The sequence below is a fragment of the Schistocerca nitens genome, chromosome 8 (genome assembly GCF_023898315.1).
Source record: "Schistocerca nitens isolate TAMUIC-IGC-003100 chromosome 8, iqSchNite1.1, whole genome shotgun sequence".
Lineage (NCBI taxonomy): Eukaryota > Metazoa > Arthropoda > Insecta > Orthoptera > Acrididae > Schistocerca > Schistocerca nitens.
This window is the reverse complement of record NC_064621.1, coordinates 417,648,135-417,667,567: the sequence shown is the minus strand read 5'-3', so window position 1 is coordinate 417,667,567 and position 19,433 is coordinate 417,648,135. Positions and strand designations below refer to the sequence as shown.

Sequence of the window (19,433 nt, the reverse complement as noted above, 5' to 3'; positions counted from 1 at the left end):
TGTCCAGTGAGTTAACATTTAGTGCATAAGTTTATTCATCTAATACTTCGCTACTGGTCTAAAATTTGAGGGGTTCCAGTTTCTATGAAACAGTTCCTCCTAAATAAAACTCATTTTATTGATTTCATGTCTCAATAATTAAAACAAGCCTTTAAATGCTACCATTTTCAAAATGCTAATGGACTTCCTCCTTTTCTTTTAGTTTAGTAGTTATATTAGTAACTGTTCGTATGCATGTATGTGTTTCTAGATTTTTTCGAGTCTGGAGATTGGCTTTCCGGCATCGCTATTCTCCAGTGAATTCGAGAGGTATGGAGTACGTGGCGTCGTTATTGTTACCAGAATTACGAATCGTAAATAGTTTTGATTTCCAAGCGATTAACTGGTCAGTCTTTCCCAACCGTTGCTTGAGGGATTAAGTTTGTGCGGGGAACGCAGAGTGAATGTGGAGGTCGGAGACTGGAGGACGTCGCCCCTCTTGAAATCAGCTGTTTTGGCGGCTGGAGTGGAGGAGGAGCCGTAAAACACAGACAGGTAGAGCAGTAGGCGGGCGTCTGGCGTGAGAGAACGAGTACACACTGGTGACTGAAACAGCGTGTGTAGACGCTCCAAATTTTGAGTAACTGGGTACGTCACAATACAAGATGTTGCTGAGGTCAAAAACATATACTTTCGCTTATAAAGGAGGTGACTGTAGTGCTAAGAAGTACACAAAGCATAAATTCTTTACGAGCCATTCAGCATTTTTCTACAGACTTTCATTTGCTTTACCTGTAATATATGTAAACATTTGAACTAAATCAGTTACAGAATCGATAGTGTTCGAACCATCTACCACTTAGATCGCCACACAGCTGATAACGACTTAACTGATATAAGTGGAATCGTTGACGGTCTCTTGGCTTAACAACAGTAAAATTAACTGAAGTACTTCAGAGTAAAAGGAGTCTTGGCTGCAAACTTATTTAACATCAGTAACGTGTTTCGGCCTTTTCGGGCATCATCAGACATCTATAAAACAATCCTTCTTTTAATTTAATTCTTTTAATTTGATTCCGTCCCCTTTCCATTTTACATCATTTTATGATGGATGGGTTACATATCCAGTTACTTTTGAATCCACTTTCCATTCTATATGGCTTTATACCAGATTGGTTACATATCCAACTACTTTTGCGTAAGTTTCTATTGCATTTCGTTTGATTTACCTGCGTAGTCGTACAGGGTAGGACCATGTACCTTCCTCTATTTGTTTCTAATACATTGTTTTCTTGTTTTGCAGACAATCTGAAAATGCCCCAAAAGAGAGAAACGCATTGCTGATTTAAACTAACTATGCAGCCAAGACTGCTTTTAAAATCCTTCAAAATGGTTGCTGTACCAATCTGTCACAATGGAATGATTTTTTTTTACATCTTTGAAGTCATATTAGCTAAGAAACATCAGGTGGGAGGAGGGGGGAGGAGCGACTGTTACGTTAGGAAGTTGGTGACATTGCTGAGTACAGTAGCATTAGTGGCCACAGGGAAATTGACGATTCTTTTACTGACAACTTTGAAACGATAATACAGTCAACAGAACCAGTTAAAGAGGAGCAAGGTTGCACTTTCCTTTAAATGATAGAAGGATAAGAAACAGTTTCCAACGAAGCAAATGAAAGTCTGTAGAAAATAGCTGAATGGCTCGCTAAGAATTCATGTTTTGTGTAATTCTTAACACTACAGTTCCCTCCGTTATAAGCGAAAGTATGTGTTCTTGACCTCAGTAACATCTTGTATACTCAGTTCTTCGAAGTATTGTATAAAAATATGTATTTTCATAGTTTTGTCAGGATATTTATTCAAACTCCAAAAATGACTGTCACAAACACACTCACTCATCATACTACGGCAGTTGTATTTATGTTTTTGAGACTTTTTTGCTGTTTGCAAGATTGAATGTTATTATTTCAACTTAAGTGTCACTTTGAACAATTTCGTTATGCACAATATTATATGCAATTTACCCTTGAAGAATGGTTCAAATGGCTCTGAGCACTATGGGACTCAACTGCTGTGGTCATCAGTCCCCTAGAACTTAGAACTACTTAAACCTAACTAACCTAAGGACATCACACACATCCATGCCCGAGGCAGGATTCGAACCTGCGACCGTAGCAGTCCCACGGTTCCGGACTGCGCGCCTAAAACCGCGAGACCACCGCGGCCGGCCCTTGAAGAATAATCAATTATTCAAGTGCATGACGCACAGAGAACTCCATAATGGTAAAGATGATAAAATGATAAACTATGATAATTTGTATTCATATAAACAATTCATTATTTTTACAACTAAAAAATAAATATCATCTCTTGTAAGTCAGCTGATCTGTGATAGAAAATACAGTTTTCACTTTGAAAATTTATGGAAATGCTAACTTCTCAAATGAATAACACGCTGAGTAACACACACTCTTAATTATTTACCAACCATAGTAAAACAGCCTAGTCTCGAAAGTCATAATTAAATTATTGTATGCAGATGAAATGGATTACGATAGGGTATAGGCAACTCCTGTGCCTTCCTTAAACCTGCTGCCATTGGTTCCAATGTCATTAAGTAAAACCAAATGAGGGATGCAGCTATGAGCACTAGTAGGAAGACAATCAAAAATGAGATTTTCGTGAAGCTTTTCACATTCACTCTGAACTAAAAACTGGTATACTGAAGCGTTGAAAATCACTGAAATCATTTAGTTATAAATGTAACCTACTAGTCTGTCCTACATTTATACATTTATAGATTCCTTTAAATATTCATACCATAGGCTCATTACATGTGACTGAATTACGTAGTTATTTCTGCTAAACGCAAGCCAAAGACCTCAAATCCTGCAAGATTTTGTGTCCACAGGTCTGAAACTTGTATAATGTAGCACATAGCTTTTTTAAGATGTATTACGATACTGAACATCAAAGAAAGGAAAGAAGTAAAATGACAAAAGTGTAGACCACATTATAAAAATTAAATAATTAATGCTCATTAAGGTATTCGCGCACTCACAACAAAAACACAAGTGGAATCAAGTTTTTGCATTAGTGTATGGTTGTAGGCGTTTTCATTATAGATATTGAGAGGCTTGTAACTCATATTATAAAAGATATCAGAATTTTATTGTCCTATCTTTAGTTATCAATTTTTACCCCACCGTAGTCCAGTCAAGAAAGATACAATCTTTCTCGAATTTTAAAAAGGTGGACTCACCTATGATATTCACAATGGAGAAGAGATTCTCAAAAGTTTTATTACACATATATTTAAAGAACATAAAATTTTTACGGCAATTCAGGAACATTTTTCTAGTATTAAGAAACATGCCAGACGTACTGGTGTGTAAGTTGCACACATTCTCTTCTGTCACTGCTTATTACATCCTTCTTGAGCTGTTCATCTGCTAGTAACATTTGCAGGAACAGAGTTCTGACTCACAGAACCATAAAACAACAACAAAGACTGACATAAATTGTTGCTTTTCATGTGCACTGATCCATACTCAATCTCCGAGCACTGAAAGCGTCCTTATGACGTGACTGAATTCCTCCCAATACATGCATGTGGACAGAGGTACAACCAGTTTCTTATTGCTTTCGGCTGTGTTTTGCTACCTCGTATGCATGCATCACACAGTGTCGCCACAATTTGAAATTATACCTATGAGGCCAGCTTCTGTTTCCTCTTCTTCTCTCTGCGCTCTTCCCATTTAACTTCCTGATCGTCAACAGATCCAAAAATGAGGAACAGAAAGTACGGTACAACTGATAATGTCATGGCCAGGTAGAAGACGTATTTCCACTGCTGTATTGTTTGCTGTAACAGAATTACAAAACAAATATTCATTACTGTTTCTTGATAAAATAATGCATCTGAGGTAAACATGCAGATCGCAGTTACAGAAGATAACTTCTAAAACTGAACAGCATAAGTACAATCGAAAGCAGTAGGTATTCAAAGAAGGTGGTGTACAATCGTTAAGACAGTAACAGTTAAAAAATAGCAAAAAGAATGTATGTGACGTAGATAGTAAATACAACTGGGCTGCAAGAATTGAATGTGAAAATGACAAGCAAATGTTAAATGCAACAAAGTGAAAAAAACTACACGAAAATTCAGTGCTACGCAGAATATAAACTCAGTAACATCTTAAAGAAAACAAAATCATTAGAGAAAAGAGGTAATATTTCCCTTCAGCTATTATGTAATAGGATACAATATAAAATACAGAGACTGGCTGCGAGATAGCATTGATTTAAATCTAGGGGCAGAGGCGAAAATTTGGACTGGACTATGATTCGAACCCACGTCTCCTGCTTACTATGGAGGTGTGCTGATCACTACTCCATCCGGGCACAGTGGTCATCGCAACTCCACGATTCAAATCAAAGCCCACTGGCAGCCAATGTCTGTAATTCTTGTTTGTCTTAATTCACAGTGGTTGATGGATCGAAATCGTGTCCACGCATATACAATTGAGGCCAGGACAGCCAATGATCTCTTCAGAGCACGCCAAGTCCGAAATCATACGGGAATTGGTGAAATGTCGCGAGTAATGACAATAATGGGCGAGGGGGACTACAATAGTGGTGTATGGATAAGTCGAGAATTTGGGTCTGATGGGAGGTGTGCTAGGGTAGTCCGAATGTTGCTGTGACCAGTGTGTCCAAAAGGGGCAGTGGTCATCGAATCGAAATAGTAAGCTGAAGACGTGGGTTCGAATCCCAATCAAGCACAAATTCTCGACTTCCCCATTGATTTAAATCAAGGCCCACTTGCAACCAATATCTGTAAGTCTTTTGTATCTTAATTCATAGTGGCTGCTGGAAAAAAAAGGGTTTCTGTTAATTCGGAAATGTCTGAAAGAACAGACACCACATATATATTATGTAATGGTTGTGGTAAAGTAATCGTATACCAAAACAAGACTATTTTAAATTGATGGAAGCTGTGTATTTTCATTTCTTACAGTAGTATTGAAAAATAAAAGGAAATGATCATATGTAGCTCAAAAAAAGTTAATGTAGGTCTGCAGTTTCATTTATCAGTTACTCGGTACGGGCTTTTGTTAAAGTTTCGAGAACATATCTTCACCGAAGAGACAAGCAGTATATTGCTCCCTCCTACGTATATCTCGCGAAGAGACCATGAGGATAAAATCAGAGAGATTCGAGCCCACACAGAGCCATACCGACAATCCTTCTTTCCACGAACAATACGAGACTGGAATAGAAGGGAGAACCGATAGAGGTACTCAAGGTACCCTCCGCCACACACCGTCAGGTGGCTTGCGGAGTATGGATGTAGATGTAGATGTAGATGTACCGGAAAACGTACGCTCTAAGACGACTCTCAGCGAGATGTTTGATTGAATCCGTAGAAGTCGACTGACGCCAAACAGTACTAACAGGTTTGTGGTCCTTGTTAATTTAACCTGAATAGAACGTTGAGCTGCTACTGTCTGTGGATTCAGGCCAAAGATTATCATGCTTCAGTTTCTTGGCAACGACAACAAGGCGGCGGCCATATAGTGACACTACAATGCAAAAGGATGTACTTTCTGACTCTGGCCCACGTGTGCCTGTTACATAGGATGTTCCAGCTTTATGGAGAACAAAATGAACTATTTAGAAACAAGAGCAAGAAACAGTGGCGCTTCAGTAGGATCCTTTCAAAACCTAAGTGTGATGCAGAGGTTGACAGGCTAACTAGAAAATCAATTCCGCATTGTTTCAGTTAAGCTTTACTCATACTTTATGTTGTCGTGCAATACAGCCCGATGAGATGGAATAGCAATTGATAACTTTAGTATTGCGAGGACCATTCAATAAGTAATGAAACACAATCTTTTTTCCTGGAAGCAGGTTGGTTTCATTCAGTATTCCAGCTCACCATATTATCCCCTACTCTTTTGATTAGAAAACCTTATTTTTCAACATGGTCTCCTTTCAGTGCATTGTCATTACGCCACCCTAATGGGAGGGTTTGTATGCCTGCATGGTACCACTCTACTGGTCGACATCGGAGGCAACGTCATGCTGCATCAGTATTCTCCCCGTCATCCAAGTACTGCTTACCGTGGAGTGCATCCTTCTTTAGGCCAAACAAACAGATGAAATTCGGAAGTTGTGTAGTCCGAGTTCAGTGGTGTATGCCGAACAAAAGTCCAATGAAGTTTTGCGAACTCCTCTTGGGTGCACAAAATTGTGTGAGACCTTGCTTTGTCATGGAGAAGGGGAAGTTTGTTTGTATTTTTGTGACGACAGACACGCTGCAGACGATACTTCAATCTCCTGAGGGTAGCACAATGCGCTTCAGAGTAGACAGTTGCACCACAACGGAGGGCATAAAACAGAATGGCCCTCTCGGAGTCTCAGAAGACCATCACCACGACTTTACCGGATGAGGGTGCGGCTATGAACTTTTTCTTCGGAGGAGTGATGATGTGGCGGCAATCTATGCATTGTCGTTTTGTTTCTTGTTCCAAATTACGACCCACGTTTCATCGGGAGTGACGATGTTCGACGAAAAACTGTCACGATCAGCCTCGTCATGTACAAGATACTCCGTACAGATTGTCCTCCGTTGCTCTTTATGGTCCTCTGTTTGGCGGCGAGGAACCCAGCTAGTACAATAGTTTGAGTACCCTAACTCGTGGACGAGTTTATCAGCACTACCATCAGAGACGTCCCATTGTGTAGCGAGGTGTTTGATTGTAATTCGTCGGTCATATCGAATGAGAGTGTCTGCACGTTCCAACATTGAAAGACTCACGGCTGTGTGTGAGAGATCAGAGAGATTTGCTCGAGCTTCTTGCTATGAAGACATATCTTGCTCAACCACTCACCATGCTTTTTTTCGCTACCAGGTCTCCGTAAACATTCTGCAATCGCCTATGAATATCTGTGATGCTCTGGTGTTCTACCAAAAGTAACTCAATGACAGGTTTTTGCTTGGAACGCACCTCCGTCACAGCCGCCAATTTGAAGGCTACATATTGCGCCGCCACCTATCGGAAATACATGGAACTATACCGGCTGTAGCAGGAATATTCCATGATGTCCCACAACAGAGTTAGCATACTTTCAATTAAAATTGGCCAAGAAAAAGAGTATTGCATTACTTATTGAACACCCCTCATATATTATCCAAACATTTAAGTACGTTTAATTAGTAAAATAGTGTCATAAACAATGTCAGCACCTATTGCACAACGTTGAAATGTTGGTATAAATTTCAAATGAACAAAAGAAACATTCATTAGGGATAAACTGACATTGAAATCTGTAGGAGCACTTACTTCTCAGTCATAAACTAGACATAGTTTTATGTACTTGGTACCTCAAGTGATGCAGAGCTTATCATCATTTATTTTTACTCTCAGTGCCGTAGAGACTGTAGCTTTCCTCACCAGGACATTAAATGTCGAGTTTTCAGGAAGATCATCTGCAATTCCGGATACTCCTTGTAGTTTTCACTAGAGAGGTACACTATGTTATCCAAAGTATCCACACATCCCCAAAAACATACGTTTTTCATATTAGGTGCACTGTGATGCCACCTACCCCCAGGTACTCCATATCAGCGACCTCAGTAGTCATTAGACATCGTGAGAGTGCAGAATAGGGCGCTCCGCAGAACTTACGGACTTCGAACATGGTCAGGTGATTGGGTGTCACTTGTGTCACACATCTGTACGCGAGATTTCCACTCTCCTAAACATCCCTAGGTCTACTGATTCCGATGTGATAGTGAAGTGGGACCATAAAGGACACATACAGCACAAAACGTACAGGCCGGCCACGTCTGTTGACTGACATAGACCGCCGACAGTTGAAGAGGTTCGTAATGTAGAGGTAGGCAGACATCTATCCAGACCATCACACAGGACTTCAAAACAGCAGCAGGGTTCACTGCAAGTACTATGACAGTTAGGCGGGAGGTGAGAAAATTTGGTTTCATGGCCGAGCGGCTGCTCATAAGCCACACATCATCACGCCGGTAAATGCCAAACGACGCCTCGCTTAGTGTAAGGAGCGTAAACATTGGACGACTGAACAGTGGAAAAACGTTGTGTGCAGTGGCGCATCACGGTACACAACGTGGCGATCCGATGGCAGGGTGTGGGTATGGCGAATGCCCAGTGAACGTCATCTGCCAGCGTGTGTATTTGTGGTGGTGGTGGTGGTTAGTGTTTAACGTCGCGTCGACAACGAGGTCATTAGAGACGGAGCGCAAGCTCGGGTTAGGGAAGGATTGGGAAGGAAATCGGCCGTGCCCTTTCAAAGGAACCATCCCCGCATTTGCCTGAAACGATTTAGGGAAATCACGGAAAACCTAAATCAGGATGGCTGGAGACGGGATCGAACCGTCGTCCTCCCGAATGCGAGTCCAGTGTGCTAACCACTGCGCCACCTCGCTCGGTAGCGTGTGTATTGCCAACAGAAAATCCGGAGGCGTTGGTCTTGAAACCCTTGTTGTTTCGCGTGGCACTATCACAACACAGGCCTACATTGATGTTTTAAACACCTTCTTTCCTCCCACTGTTGAAGAGCAATTGGGGGATTGTGACTGCATCTTTTAACACGATCGAGCACCTGTTCATAATGCACGGCCTGTGGCGGAGTGGTTACACGACAATATCATCCCTGTAACGGAATGGCCTGCACAGAGTCCTGACCTGAATCCTATAGAACACCTTTGGGATATTTTGGAACGCCGACTTCGTCACAGGCCTCACCGACCGACATCGATACCTCTCCTCAGTGCAGCACTCCGTGAAGAATGGGCTACCATTCCCAAAGAAACCTTGCAGCACATGATTGAACGTAAACCTGCGCGAGTGGAAGCTGTCTTCAAGGCTAAGGGTGGGCTAATACCATACTGAATTCCGGCATTACCGATGGAGGGCGCCACGAACTTGTAAATAGTTTTCAGCCAGGTGTCCGGATACTTTTGGTCACACAGTGTACCTCTACCATAATGCTTAGAAGTATCCGCATGACCTGATTTGCGTTTCGTCTGATTTGTACGCAACACGCATTTTGTAACTGTCTTGCAAGTTCTCTGCTCTCTTTCCGATACAGTCGTATGACTGTACAAAATGGTTACTACAAGAGGCCGCAAGAGATAACTGCTCTGTATGGCTATGAATCGAGATGCAAATTAATACCACAATAATGCAAATATCAGAAAATTCGTTACTAGAAAAGATCAGCCATTACGCTTACAAACTCAATTTTATTACAGTTAACGACATTTCAAAAATTATCTTTCATCGTGAAAGACGAAAGACGAAAATTTTTATACCGGACTGGGACTCAGTATTCCAGTCTAGCAACTATTGTTCCTGTTAACTAACCAGGAAAGATCTCATATATGCTTTTAATCACAAGCAACAACAGGTTTTTATTGAGTGGGGATTCAAATAAAGCACCTAATAGAATGGTTAACCAAGCACAAAAAAATGTTAGGCATCATTATTTTTTCACCAATAGCGAGATGATTGAAACTAAAAAGACGAAACGAAAAATTTTTGCCTTACAGGGATTCGAACCCAGCACGTATTTTCATTGACTTCTCGTCACGAGTAGGCGTTAAAAATCGGTTTATTTCAGCAGTAGCGAGATGTGCACATGAACTAGAAGTAACGTAACATAAAGCTCTGTGCATAATTGGAGTCTAACCCTAAACACATCGTCGTTGTTGGCTACACATGGAAACACGTTGACTACCCGTTTCTTTTACATCAGTAGCTAGGAGTGGCATATTTAAACCTGCGAACTTAAATGATACAACAAAAAGTTCTGTGTCTGACTGGGAGTCAAAACCGGCACCAATCAATATTATTAAAAACGCACGAGGGCGTAAAAAATCACAATTATTTGTCGCCTGTGGTTTGGTGTGTGTGCGCTACAATTTTAAATGGCATGAAAGAAACAGTTGTTCCAGACCTGATTTCGAACCCAGACACGGCTTTCGTGGATACATTGAGGACTCTGGAATAACGCAGAAACAATGAAACGATGTATCATCTCAAAGGTGCCAAACCTGGTGAAAGGGGAGATCTGAGTTCGAATCACAGTCCGGCACCAATATTTGCCACGTCTCAACCTCAAATACAAAAAGAAGTACGTGCCCTGTGACCTTACATGACGACTGACTTGTTAATAAAAGGAAAACTTTCATCTACGGAATCTCACTGGCGACATAGTATCAACCTGGCGTCACTTCTGCCTCTGTCATGGCCCAACATGCATCGACTCTCTTCCGACAGCTATCGAAGGGATGTCATGTTTAAAGTGGTCTCGGAATCACGGTGCAACCTGCATTGTTCAACTATAGTTACCAGAGATGAAGAGGGGTTGTTTGTGCTTGTTAAAAATGGTAGCCTGATGTGAAAATCGAACCCAGACCTTCAGCATACGTAACTGCAGTCATTCCAACAGACCGCCAACCTACACGGAGCATTGGTTCATGACCGTGTCGTAAACATGGATGCTCGACAATGACGAAAATTTTGATTCCTATTTCGAAACATTCGATTCCCTATTCGTTCACAAAGATATTCACTAGCTGCCTTCACCGCCGAAAGCATGCTATTGATTTGATTTTGTGCTCATTGAAACAAGTTCACATAAATCAATTGCACGAACTGGCGACGAGGTAGGATGCGGAAATTCTGCCGGAAGTGTCGGTTTCCACTTGCTATTCTGTGCTGACGTGTGTATTTACGGTCTGCTCATAAATGTGACGCAGAGTAAACGGAGAGACCAGATGTTGAGCACCTCTCATCTTTACGTTTTTATACCGCGCTTCGTCTCATATAACTACATATGTAAGGGAGTATTGATGTATATAATCCACGAGGTTAAAGTTTACCTACAAAAACCGGACAAATGTAAGTAGGACCCACGCTCTGAAGATTTCGTCAAAACATAGTTTCTGTTAATAGGTAAAAATAATAATTATGTGTGTCTTAACGGCCTGGTGCAGGTCTTTCAACTGGACGCCAATTCCGCTCCTTTCATGTCCCTAGCCCGTCCAAGACATCCCACCGGAGAAAGGGGACGTGTTGTTTAACGTGGTATCCGAGCCACTTGGTGTTTCGGGCAACATCTCATATTGTTGAGAGTTTAAGGCAAGGTTGAAAGGAAGACTGAAAAATCCATGATCTGAGCGAGACTTTTTCCCGTGGCTAATCGGTTTGCAAGCACGCGCACTTTACAGCTAGACCACCCAGACGTTCTTCCACTGAATTTCATGACAGTTTGAGACTATCAGAATACGTGACACATATGGCCGTATCTTCTGATTGCATTGACTCAGAGTCTTAAACATTTTAAAATGGTTCAAATGGCCCTGAGCACTATGGGACTTAACATCTGAGGTCCTCAGTCCCCTAGAACTTACAACTACTTAAACCTAAGGACATCACACACATCCATGCCCGAAGCAGGATTCGAACCTGCGACCGTACCAGTCGCGCGGTTCCGGACTGAAGAGCCTAGAACCGCTCGGCCACCGCGGCCGGCTTAAACATTTTACACAGCCAAAGACTGTAAACGTTAATATCTGCCATAAATTCCAACTTTATACCGCTACACATTCCTTAGAAAAAGAGGTCTTAACAAACGGACAGACAGACGAACTAAAAAAAATCGATTTAAGGAAATAACGGCAATTCACTACGAATTAACCTCATAAGCTCAAAATAACGGTTGACCCTAACAAAAAACAACAGCTTGATCAGTGTGAGTCGTCAAAATTTAACTTTATGCATCTAGTGTCACAAAGACGATGTTTTGTGCTGCATCGCAGGGGTGGGACTATTGCTGTAGGGCATCTGTTGTCGACAGTTGAGATACCATGTAGCCACAACATACGAAAAGGGATCAAGGAGCGTGTACGCTGATTTCACAAGAGAAACTGTCGAGAAGTTTGGATGGAAAGCAGTTCCTATCGAAAGTATTCAGATTTAGAGCCCTGAAGTGTTTATATCTCTCGCTTCTTATCAAACGACCATCACGAACATTTCTTTGTGAACGAAAACGACCTTTAAACTTGGATTATCGACATCTTTATCTCCAAAGCAGTAGCACTCTACGAGCGGGGATCCAGAAACTGCCTGACCAACGGCAGACTATTTTAATTATTGTTGGAGGAGGAATGTAATGTTGATAATTCATTTCTCTCTTATGTTTTACTTTTATCTTCTATAAACCAACGATAAACACCATAAAAATATGCTCTGTTCTAATATAAATGAATTACAACTTACCAAGACACATGACGAAAGCCTAATTTAATAAAACCCTTGTGACTAAAGCCTAATTTAATAAAACGAATAGTATATATGACACGAACCTGCCAGACATCACGCATTAGGAAGTTATTGCACACGTTTGACCCTACATGGTCTGTGTCTACGTGAAGTCTTGTGTCCTACCCAAGAAGCCTTTCGTAATTATCACAAAAACACATACACCTTGCAGTGAGAGTAGATCTAAAAAGAACCAGTTATTAAATTGTCGAATGCCATACATGATTACATGATCAGTTGAATAGTGCATTTAGAAAAATTAAGATGTGCATCGCTATAAGCAGAAATATGTAAATTTTAACAAGGGTGCAAGTATCACAATTTCTTAAATTTTTCACCGTCAGATCTGTTATTGTTGCTGTGATCTTCAGCCCAAAGAGTGGTTTGACGCAGCTCTCCATTCTACTCTATCATGTGCAAGCCTCTTCATCTCCTAGTAACTGCTGCAACCTACAGCCTTCTGAATCTGCGTACTGTATTCATCTCTTGGTTTGCCTCAACGATTTTCGATTTTTAGCCCCTCTCCCCCTTCTACGTTGAGGATTCTGGAATTCATCCACGAAAGGCGCGTGTCTGGGTTCGAAATATGGTCTGGCACAAGAGTTTCCATCTTACCATTTCCGGCTGTGGTACGCCCACACGAAACCACAGATGACAAAAAACTAAGATTTTCAACGCCCCTCGTGCGTTTTCAACGATTCCGATCGGTGACGATTACCAGACAGACACAGAACTTTTCGAGATATCATTTCAGGTTCACAGGTTCAAAAATGTCACTCCTAGTTACTGGTGAAAAAGAAATCGATAGTCAACGTCTTTTTACGTGTAGCCAACAGTGACGATGTGTATAGGTTCGATTCCCAATCAGCACAGAACTAGACGTCGTGTGTTATTTCCAGTTCAGACGTGTAAACATCTCGCTGCTGGCGAAATAAACCGATTTTTAACATCTACTCGTGACTAGAAATCAACGACGATAAGTGCTGGGTTCGAATCCCGCAAGTCAAAAATTTTTCGTACCGTCTTCTCAGTTTCAATCATCTCTCTAGTGGTGAAAAATTATGATTTATAATATTTGATTGTGCTTAGTTAACAATTCGATAGAAAGATGACATGTTGGAAACTCCGTCCAACACAAAACCTTATATCATGTCATTTCAAGTTTAAACGTGAGCACACTTTGTTTCTTGTGGTTAAAAGTATATTTAAGATCTTTCGTGGTTAGTTAACAGGAACAATAGTTGGTAGATTGGAGTAGTGGATCCCAGTCAGGCACAAAAACTTTCGTCGTATGATTTCGCGATGAAAGTTGCTTCTTGAAATGTCATTAATTGTAATAAATTTGAGTTACAAGCGTAATGGCTGATCTTTTCTAACAACGTGTTTTCTGATAATTGTATTATCATGTATTAACCTGCATCTGGATTGATAGCCATACAGAGCATTTATCTCTTGCAGCCTCCTGTAGTAACCATTTCGTATATTCATACGACTGCACAGGAAAGAGAGCAGAGAACCTCCAAGACAGTTACGTTATGTAGGTTGCATACAAATCAGGCGAAACGCCATCAGGTCACTCGGATACTATTGAGCATTATACGAGGCCTGTTCAGAAAGTAAGCTCCGATTGATTGCCAAATTGAAACCACAGTGAACATCAGAAATGTTTTACTTGTAACAATTAGCTACGCCTTTCAGCTACTTCTCTACGTAGTCGCCGTTCTGACTTAGACTTTTGTCATACCGTTGTACCAACTTTTCAATAGCCTCATCATAGAAGGCAGCCGCCAGTGCTTTCCGCCAATTCTCCACGCTGGCCTACACCTCGTTGTCTGTGTCAAAATGTTGTCTTCAAAGACAGCGGTTCATGTGACCAGAGATGAAACTCAGGGGGAGACAATTGCGGACTGTATTGCGGGTAATCTCACATTTCCATTTGAAAACGATGCAGGAGCATCTTCATTGCCCCTGCAGAATGCGGCTGAGAATTGTCTTGAAGAAGAAACAGCACGACAGTTATGTAATGTTAGCTGCATAGCTTCAGGCGAAATTTCTCACCAGGCCCTCGTACTTGGCGGCAGACACTATTTTCTAGACATCTTTACGCACTCACTGCGAGCTCAGAAATGAGAAGAGCGACGTGATGCTAACTGGGGTTATACTAGAGACACTACCCAACACATCTGTGCAAAGCTTTATCGGATTTTCATAGTCGTTTCCATTTCGCGACCGATCGGAGCTTACTTTCTGAACGCCCCTCGTATATACTACGCATACCACTTTACTGTATTTGTTGGAGGGTACTCGTGGTATCACAAACTCGTCCTCCTTCATTTTTGCCTGTTCAGTTTGCGATTGGCATGTGGGAAGAACGACTGTCGATAAGTTTATTTAATAGCTCTAATTTCTGGGTTTTTGTTGTGTTCATTTCGCGAGATGTATTTGGTTGAAAGTAGTATGTTCCCTACTCTTCACGAAACACCTCACGGAATTTTAGGAGTAAATCTGTCCATGATGCACAGCGCCTCTCATGTAGCGTCTACCATTTTGGCTTATTGAGTATTTCCGTAATGCACTTGTGCTGACTAAACAATCCCGGGACGAAACGAGCCGCTTTTTTTTTTTTTTTTTTTTTTTTAGTCTCCTCTATGTCTTGTGTTAACCCATCCGGGTGAATGAATTACATTTCGTTAATATTCTCCAAATGAATGTCAGCCTGACATCTGCTTTTCGTACTGTTTGTTTAAGTGGTCATTCCACTTTAGGTCGCTTCGGATGGTTACTCCTAAAAATCTTACAGTTGTTACTGCATCTAGTGACTTGCCGCCAATAACGTCATCGTTGTTATTGTGGTCTTCAGTCCGAAGACTGGTTTGATGCAACTCTCCAAGCTACTCTATCCAGTGCAAGCCTCGTCCTCTGAAAATAACTACTGTAACCTCTATCCTTCAGAATTTGCTTATTGTATTCATCTCTTGGTCTCCCTCTACGATTTTTACCCCTCCCCCCCTTTCTTAAACACACACACACACACACACACACACACACACACACACACATACACACGCACACGCACATACACGCTTTCCTCAAATACGAAATTGGTGACTTCCTGATGTTTCAGAATGTGTCCTATCAACCGATCGCTTTTAGTCAAGTTGTGCCATATATTTCTCGTCTCCGCAGTTCTGTTCAGTACCTCCTTATAGTTACATGGTCTACCCATCTAATATTCAGCATTATTCTGTAGCACCACATATCAAAATTCTCTATTCTCTTCTTGTCTATACTCTTTATCGTCGATGTTTTACTTCCAAACATGGCTACACTCCAGACAAATACTTTCAGAAAATATGTCCTAACACTTAAATCTATATTCGATGTAAACATATTTATCTTCTCTAGAAAAGCTTTTCTTGCAACTGCCTGCCACTTGTAGATCATGTCATCAGCAAATCTTATACATTCGTTGATCTTTCCTCCTATTGGGAGACAACAGTTAATTCTGGAAACAAGAGCAGGGAAAGAAATTATCTATGACATTGGGTTAGAAGAAACTACAACATAAATAATTCTCTAGAAGGAACTGTGCTTCGGCCATCATCAGTCATTTTGCTGCCAAAATAGCAAAACTCATGTACTACGAGTACTTCTTCTACGTCGTTTCCTAACCTAATTCCTTCAGAGTCACCTGGTTTAGTTCCACTGCATTCCATTGTCTTTGTTTTGCTTATGTTCATCTTATATCATCCTCTCAAGACGCTGTCCATTCCGTTCAACTGCTTTTCCGAGTCGTTTGCTGTCTCTCGCAGAATTACACGGTCAACAGCAAACCTCAAAGTTTATGTTTCTTCTCTTTGAACTGCAATTCCTATTCCAATTTTTTTCTTTTCTCTTCTGTACTCCTTGCTCAGTGTACAAATTGAATAACGTTGTGCGCTGCAGTCTGGAACCGCAGGACCGCTACGGTCGCAGGTTCGAATCCTGCTTCGGGCATGGATGTTTGTGATGTCCTTAGGTTAGTTAGGTTTAACTAGTTCTACGTTCTAGGGGACTAATGACCTCAGCAGTTGAGTCCCATAGTGCTCAGAGCCATTTGAACCATTTGAATAACGTTGTGGATAGTTTACGACCTTGTCTCACTCCCTTCTCAACCACTGCTTCTCTTTCTTACCCATCGACTCTTAAAACTGCTGTCTGGTTTATGTAATCGTGAATTAGTAGCGTTGTCTGCCTACACATACGCAATACGTTACGTTTGTTTACTTCCAGTGTCAACTGCCAGTTCCCACATCAATCAGATCATCTGCAGATCTTCCCTGCAGGTCGCTCCAGTCTTCTGGCATTGCTAACGTCTTATAGCCAAACGTATCATCTGCGAATGGAGCTTCCAACGTTATCCACTGTGTTATTAATGTAAATACACATGGGAATAATGCTGCAAATATTTGTCGGTTTACTGCAGGATATACACAGTAAAGGTACCAAACAATTTAAATATTCCTGTAGCCCTTAATTCTCTGGTTACGTCTTCAGGAACAAACCCACGAGAGATATTAAAAATTTAAAGCACCTGAGGGAGCTGGAATTATCTCTGTCATGTTGGAGTCTTCTAATGGTCTTATGGTGGTGCAGTAACATACTGCTTCGGTCATAATTGCGGTAAATGGTGTAAGGTACAGAGTTCTACATGTAGGTGATGCATAGATTACTGGAAACAATACTATATTTAATGCATCTCTGTCGATGAAGGCAGAAGCGATACATGGGGTCAGTAATGTTGAAATGTTTCATGTACATAAATTGAAATCGTCTATTTATTGACATATTAGACGCACTGAACACTGTGTTCTCTGCTGACTGGAGAAGAAGCAGACCTTACCAGTCGATATTCGATATATATAGGCACAGTTGCTCTCATTTACTAGCTCTCTGGCAGTTTTCTTGGAGTGCACGTATAGTGCAGCACATCAACGTGTAATGTGTCAAACAAATAACACACCTTACATTGAATTCCTGAAACAACGTCGGTTAAATCGATAAGTCACACAAGATAATTACATGAAACTGTACGAATTTTATTGATATGCATATCAAATAAACAAGCTGAAATTTTGTGGTTATAAACCACTAACACGCACACTAGTAATCACATGCAAGTAATTTCCCAGACCCGAGCTATGAGATGCAGTTCTGAGGGAAAGAGAATTTTACGACGGCAGTGACCGTCCCATATAGGCCGAAATCTTCACAACAGGACATCTAGCGGACACAATGAAATGCTGGAGTCACTGTGCAGACCGCCGGTGGCAAAAGCCGCACTTATCCCTACTTTTAACAATACCCCTTTGGAAAGCCTACAGGAACAAGCAGGAAGATGGCTGACAAACGTCCAAAGAAACCCAACTCAAAACACTGGTGACTCACAGCATCTACCTGTATTAAAACTCGGATGAAAGAAAAAGCTATTTATCTCTGTATTAGATAGCAGAAGTTAAACTCTGTCCTACGAAAAAACCGACATCTGTGTTCGGCTACAGAAACGCTAGTGGGTTGAGTTATAACAAGTGCAAACGCTCTGATTGACGAGAAAGACATCGTGTGGCCACCAGCTTTCATATAGGCAAACTGCAGACTGAAAATTCGCTACCTCATTCGGTTTATCCCTAGTATACAACACTGTTGTAAGAATAAGTTATTTAATAATGTAAAAATCCAGTGCTACACTGTTCTTTCATTTCTCACTGCACACATTATACACATATTGTTTCATAATGCAACACTGCATGTGTTATCAGTTCACGTCAGGACCCTAGTGACAACGTCTGGTATTAACTTTGTGTGCCGCAACTTCCCATTTGCTAACCTGTTCCATGAGTTTGGTTCCCGTTCAGTGAGCCAACCATATCGCGGCCCTGGTCTTGGTTTCAAATGTGTTAGATGCGACTGGTCGCCGAATTGCACCTTGGGTGAGATGGTTCACATTATTGGTGTTATCCGAAGGATTGTCTGTCTGCAAAGTTATTTCACTAGTGAGATTTTTGCAACCCATGATTACATTTTCATTAATTCACGTTGCGAACTTATTGTGAATAACACATGTGGGCTCACGTTGCACTTGTCTTTCTAATCGACTGTCTTTATGAAATCGGAAGCTTGGAGGCCTGGTACAAAATCCGACTTCAGTCACTTAATCGGAAGAATTTCGCAGTCAATACAGTTGCCTTTCCTATGATTTCTGCTCGTTAAATGCTTTGTTTCTTGTACGGAATTTTATACAGATGGTAACTACTTATTTGCAGTTTATGTAACATGTGTCGCTGTGCGCTGACAGATCTCGTATTACTGCGTACATCTGGTTTAACGATTCAACTATGTACGCAGTGACGCTGTGTTGCTGAATGACGAAGCTGACAGAGTGCAGCCATTGTGAAATCACACAAGGTTATACGTAACGTTTGCTATATTGTTTGATTCATTCTACGATCACCACATGGTATTTTCACAACAACAGTAGTATCCATTCTGAATATTACTTATCGTTCTGCGCATGTAATTTACGGTAGAGCATGTAAGTGTGTGATATCACTTGCGAGACGATGTATTTGCTTCTGTAGATGGAAAATGTCCAATGTTTCATATTTGACTGTTGCAATCACGCCGACTAGAAGTCGTGTTGCTAAAACACATTCACTGTTGGTGTAATCTTAGGAATTATGCTTCAAGTTCACTTATGTTGAGTTTAATATCGCTATGACTGCTAATTTCCATTGCATTTTCAAAATGTGAGCTACTCATACATTTTTCAGATTTGTGCTAAAGTCAGATTGAGTTTGTTAATTAATTACGTGGGTCATCAGCTTCTCTATTATAGGGTACAGCTAGTTCAAATCGCGGCATATTGGGCTTTACTTCGCGCTAGTAATCTAAGCTTTAAACTGAGCAGCCACCGTGCACATTAAAATTGAAAAACATTGAGGAAAAGTGCTGATTTCTAATTACGGTGGCAGTATATCCAATTCTTCGTTCCAATCCATTCGACAACTTTTGTTTAAACTGTGATGATCAGGATCTCTGTCTG

At 41.0% G+C, this 19,433-nt stretch overlaps 1 protein-coding gene across 1 annotated transcript in view; it reads right to left on the bottom strand.

Moving 5' to 3' along the window:
• Window positions 1–3,302: 3,302 nt before the first annotated feature.
• Window positions 3,303–19,433, bottom strand: part of LOC126198575 (sialin-like) — a 111,514-nt gene continuing 95,383 nt past the window's right edge. The window contains exon 9 of the mRNA XM_049935011.1: window positions 3,303–3,846. Within this exon, the coding sequence (XP_049790968.1) occupies window positions 3,691–3,846 (156 nt within the window). The 3' untranslated portion in view covers window positions 3,303–3,690. The remainder of the gene's footprint in view (window positions 3,847–19,433) is intronic.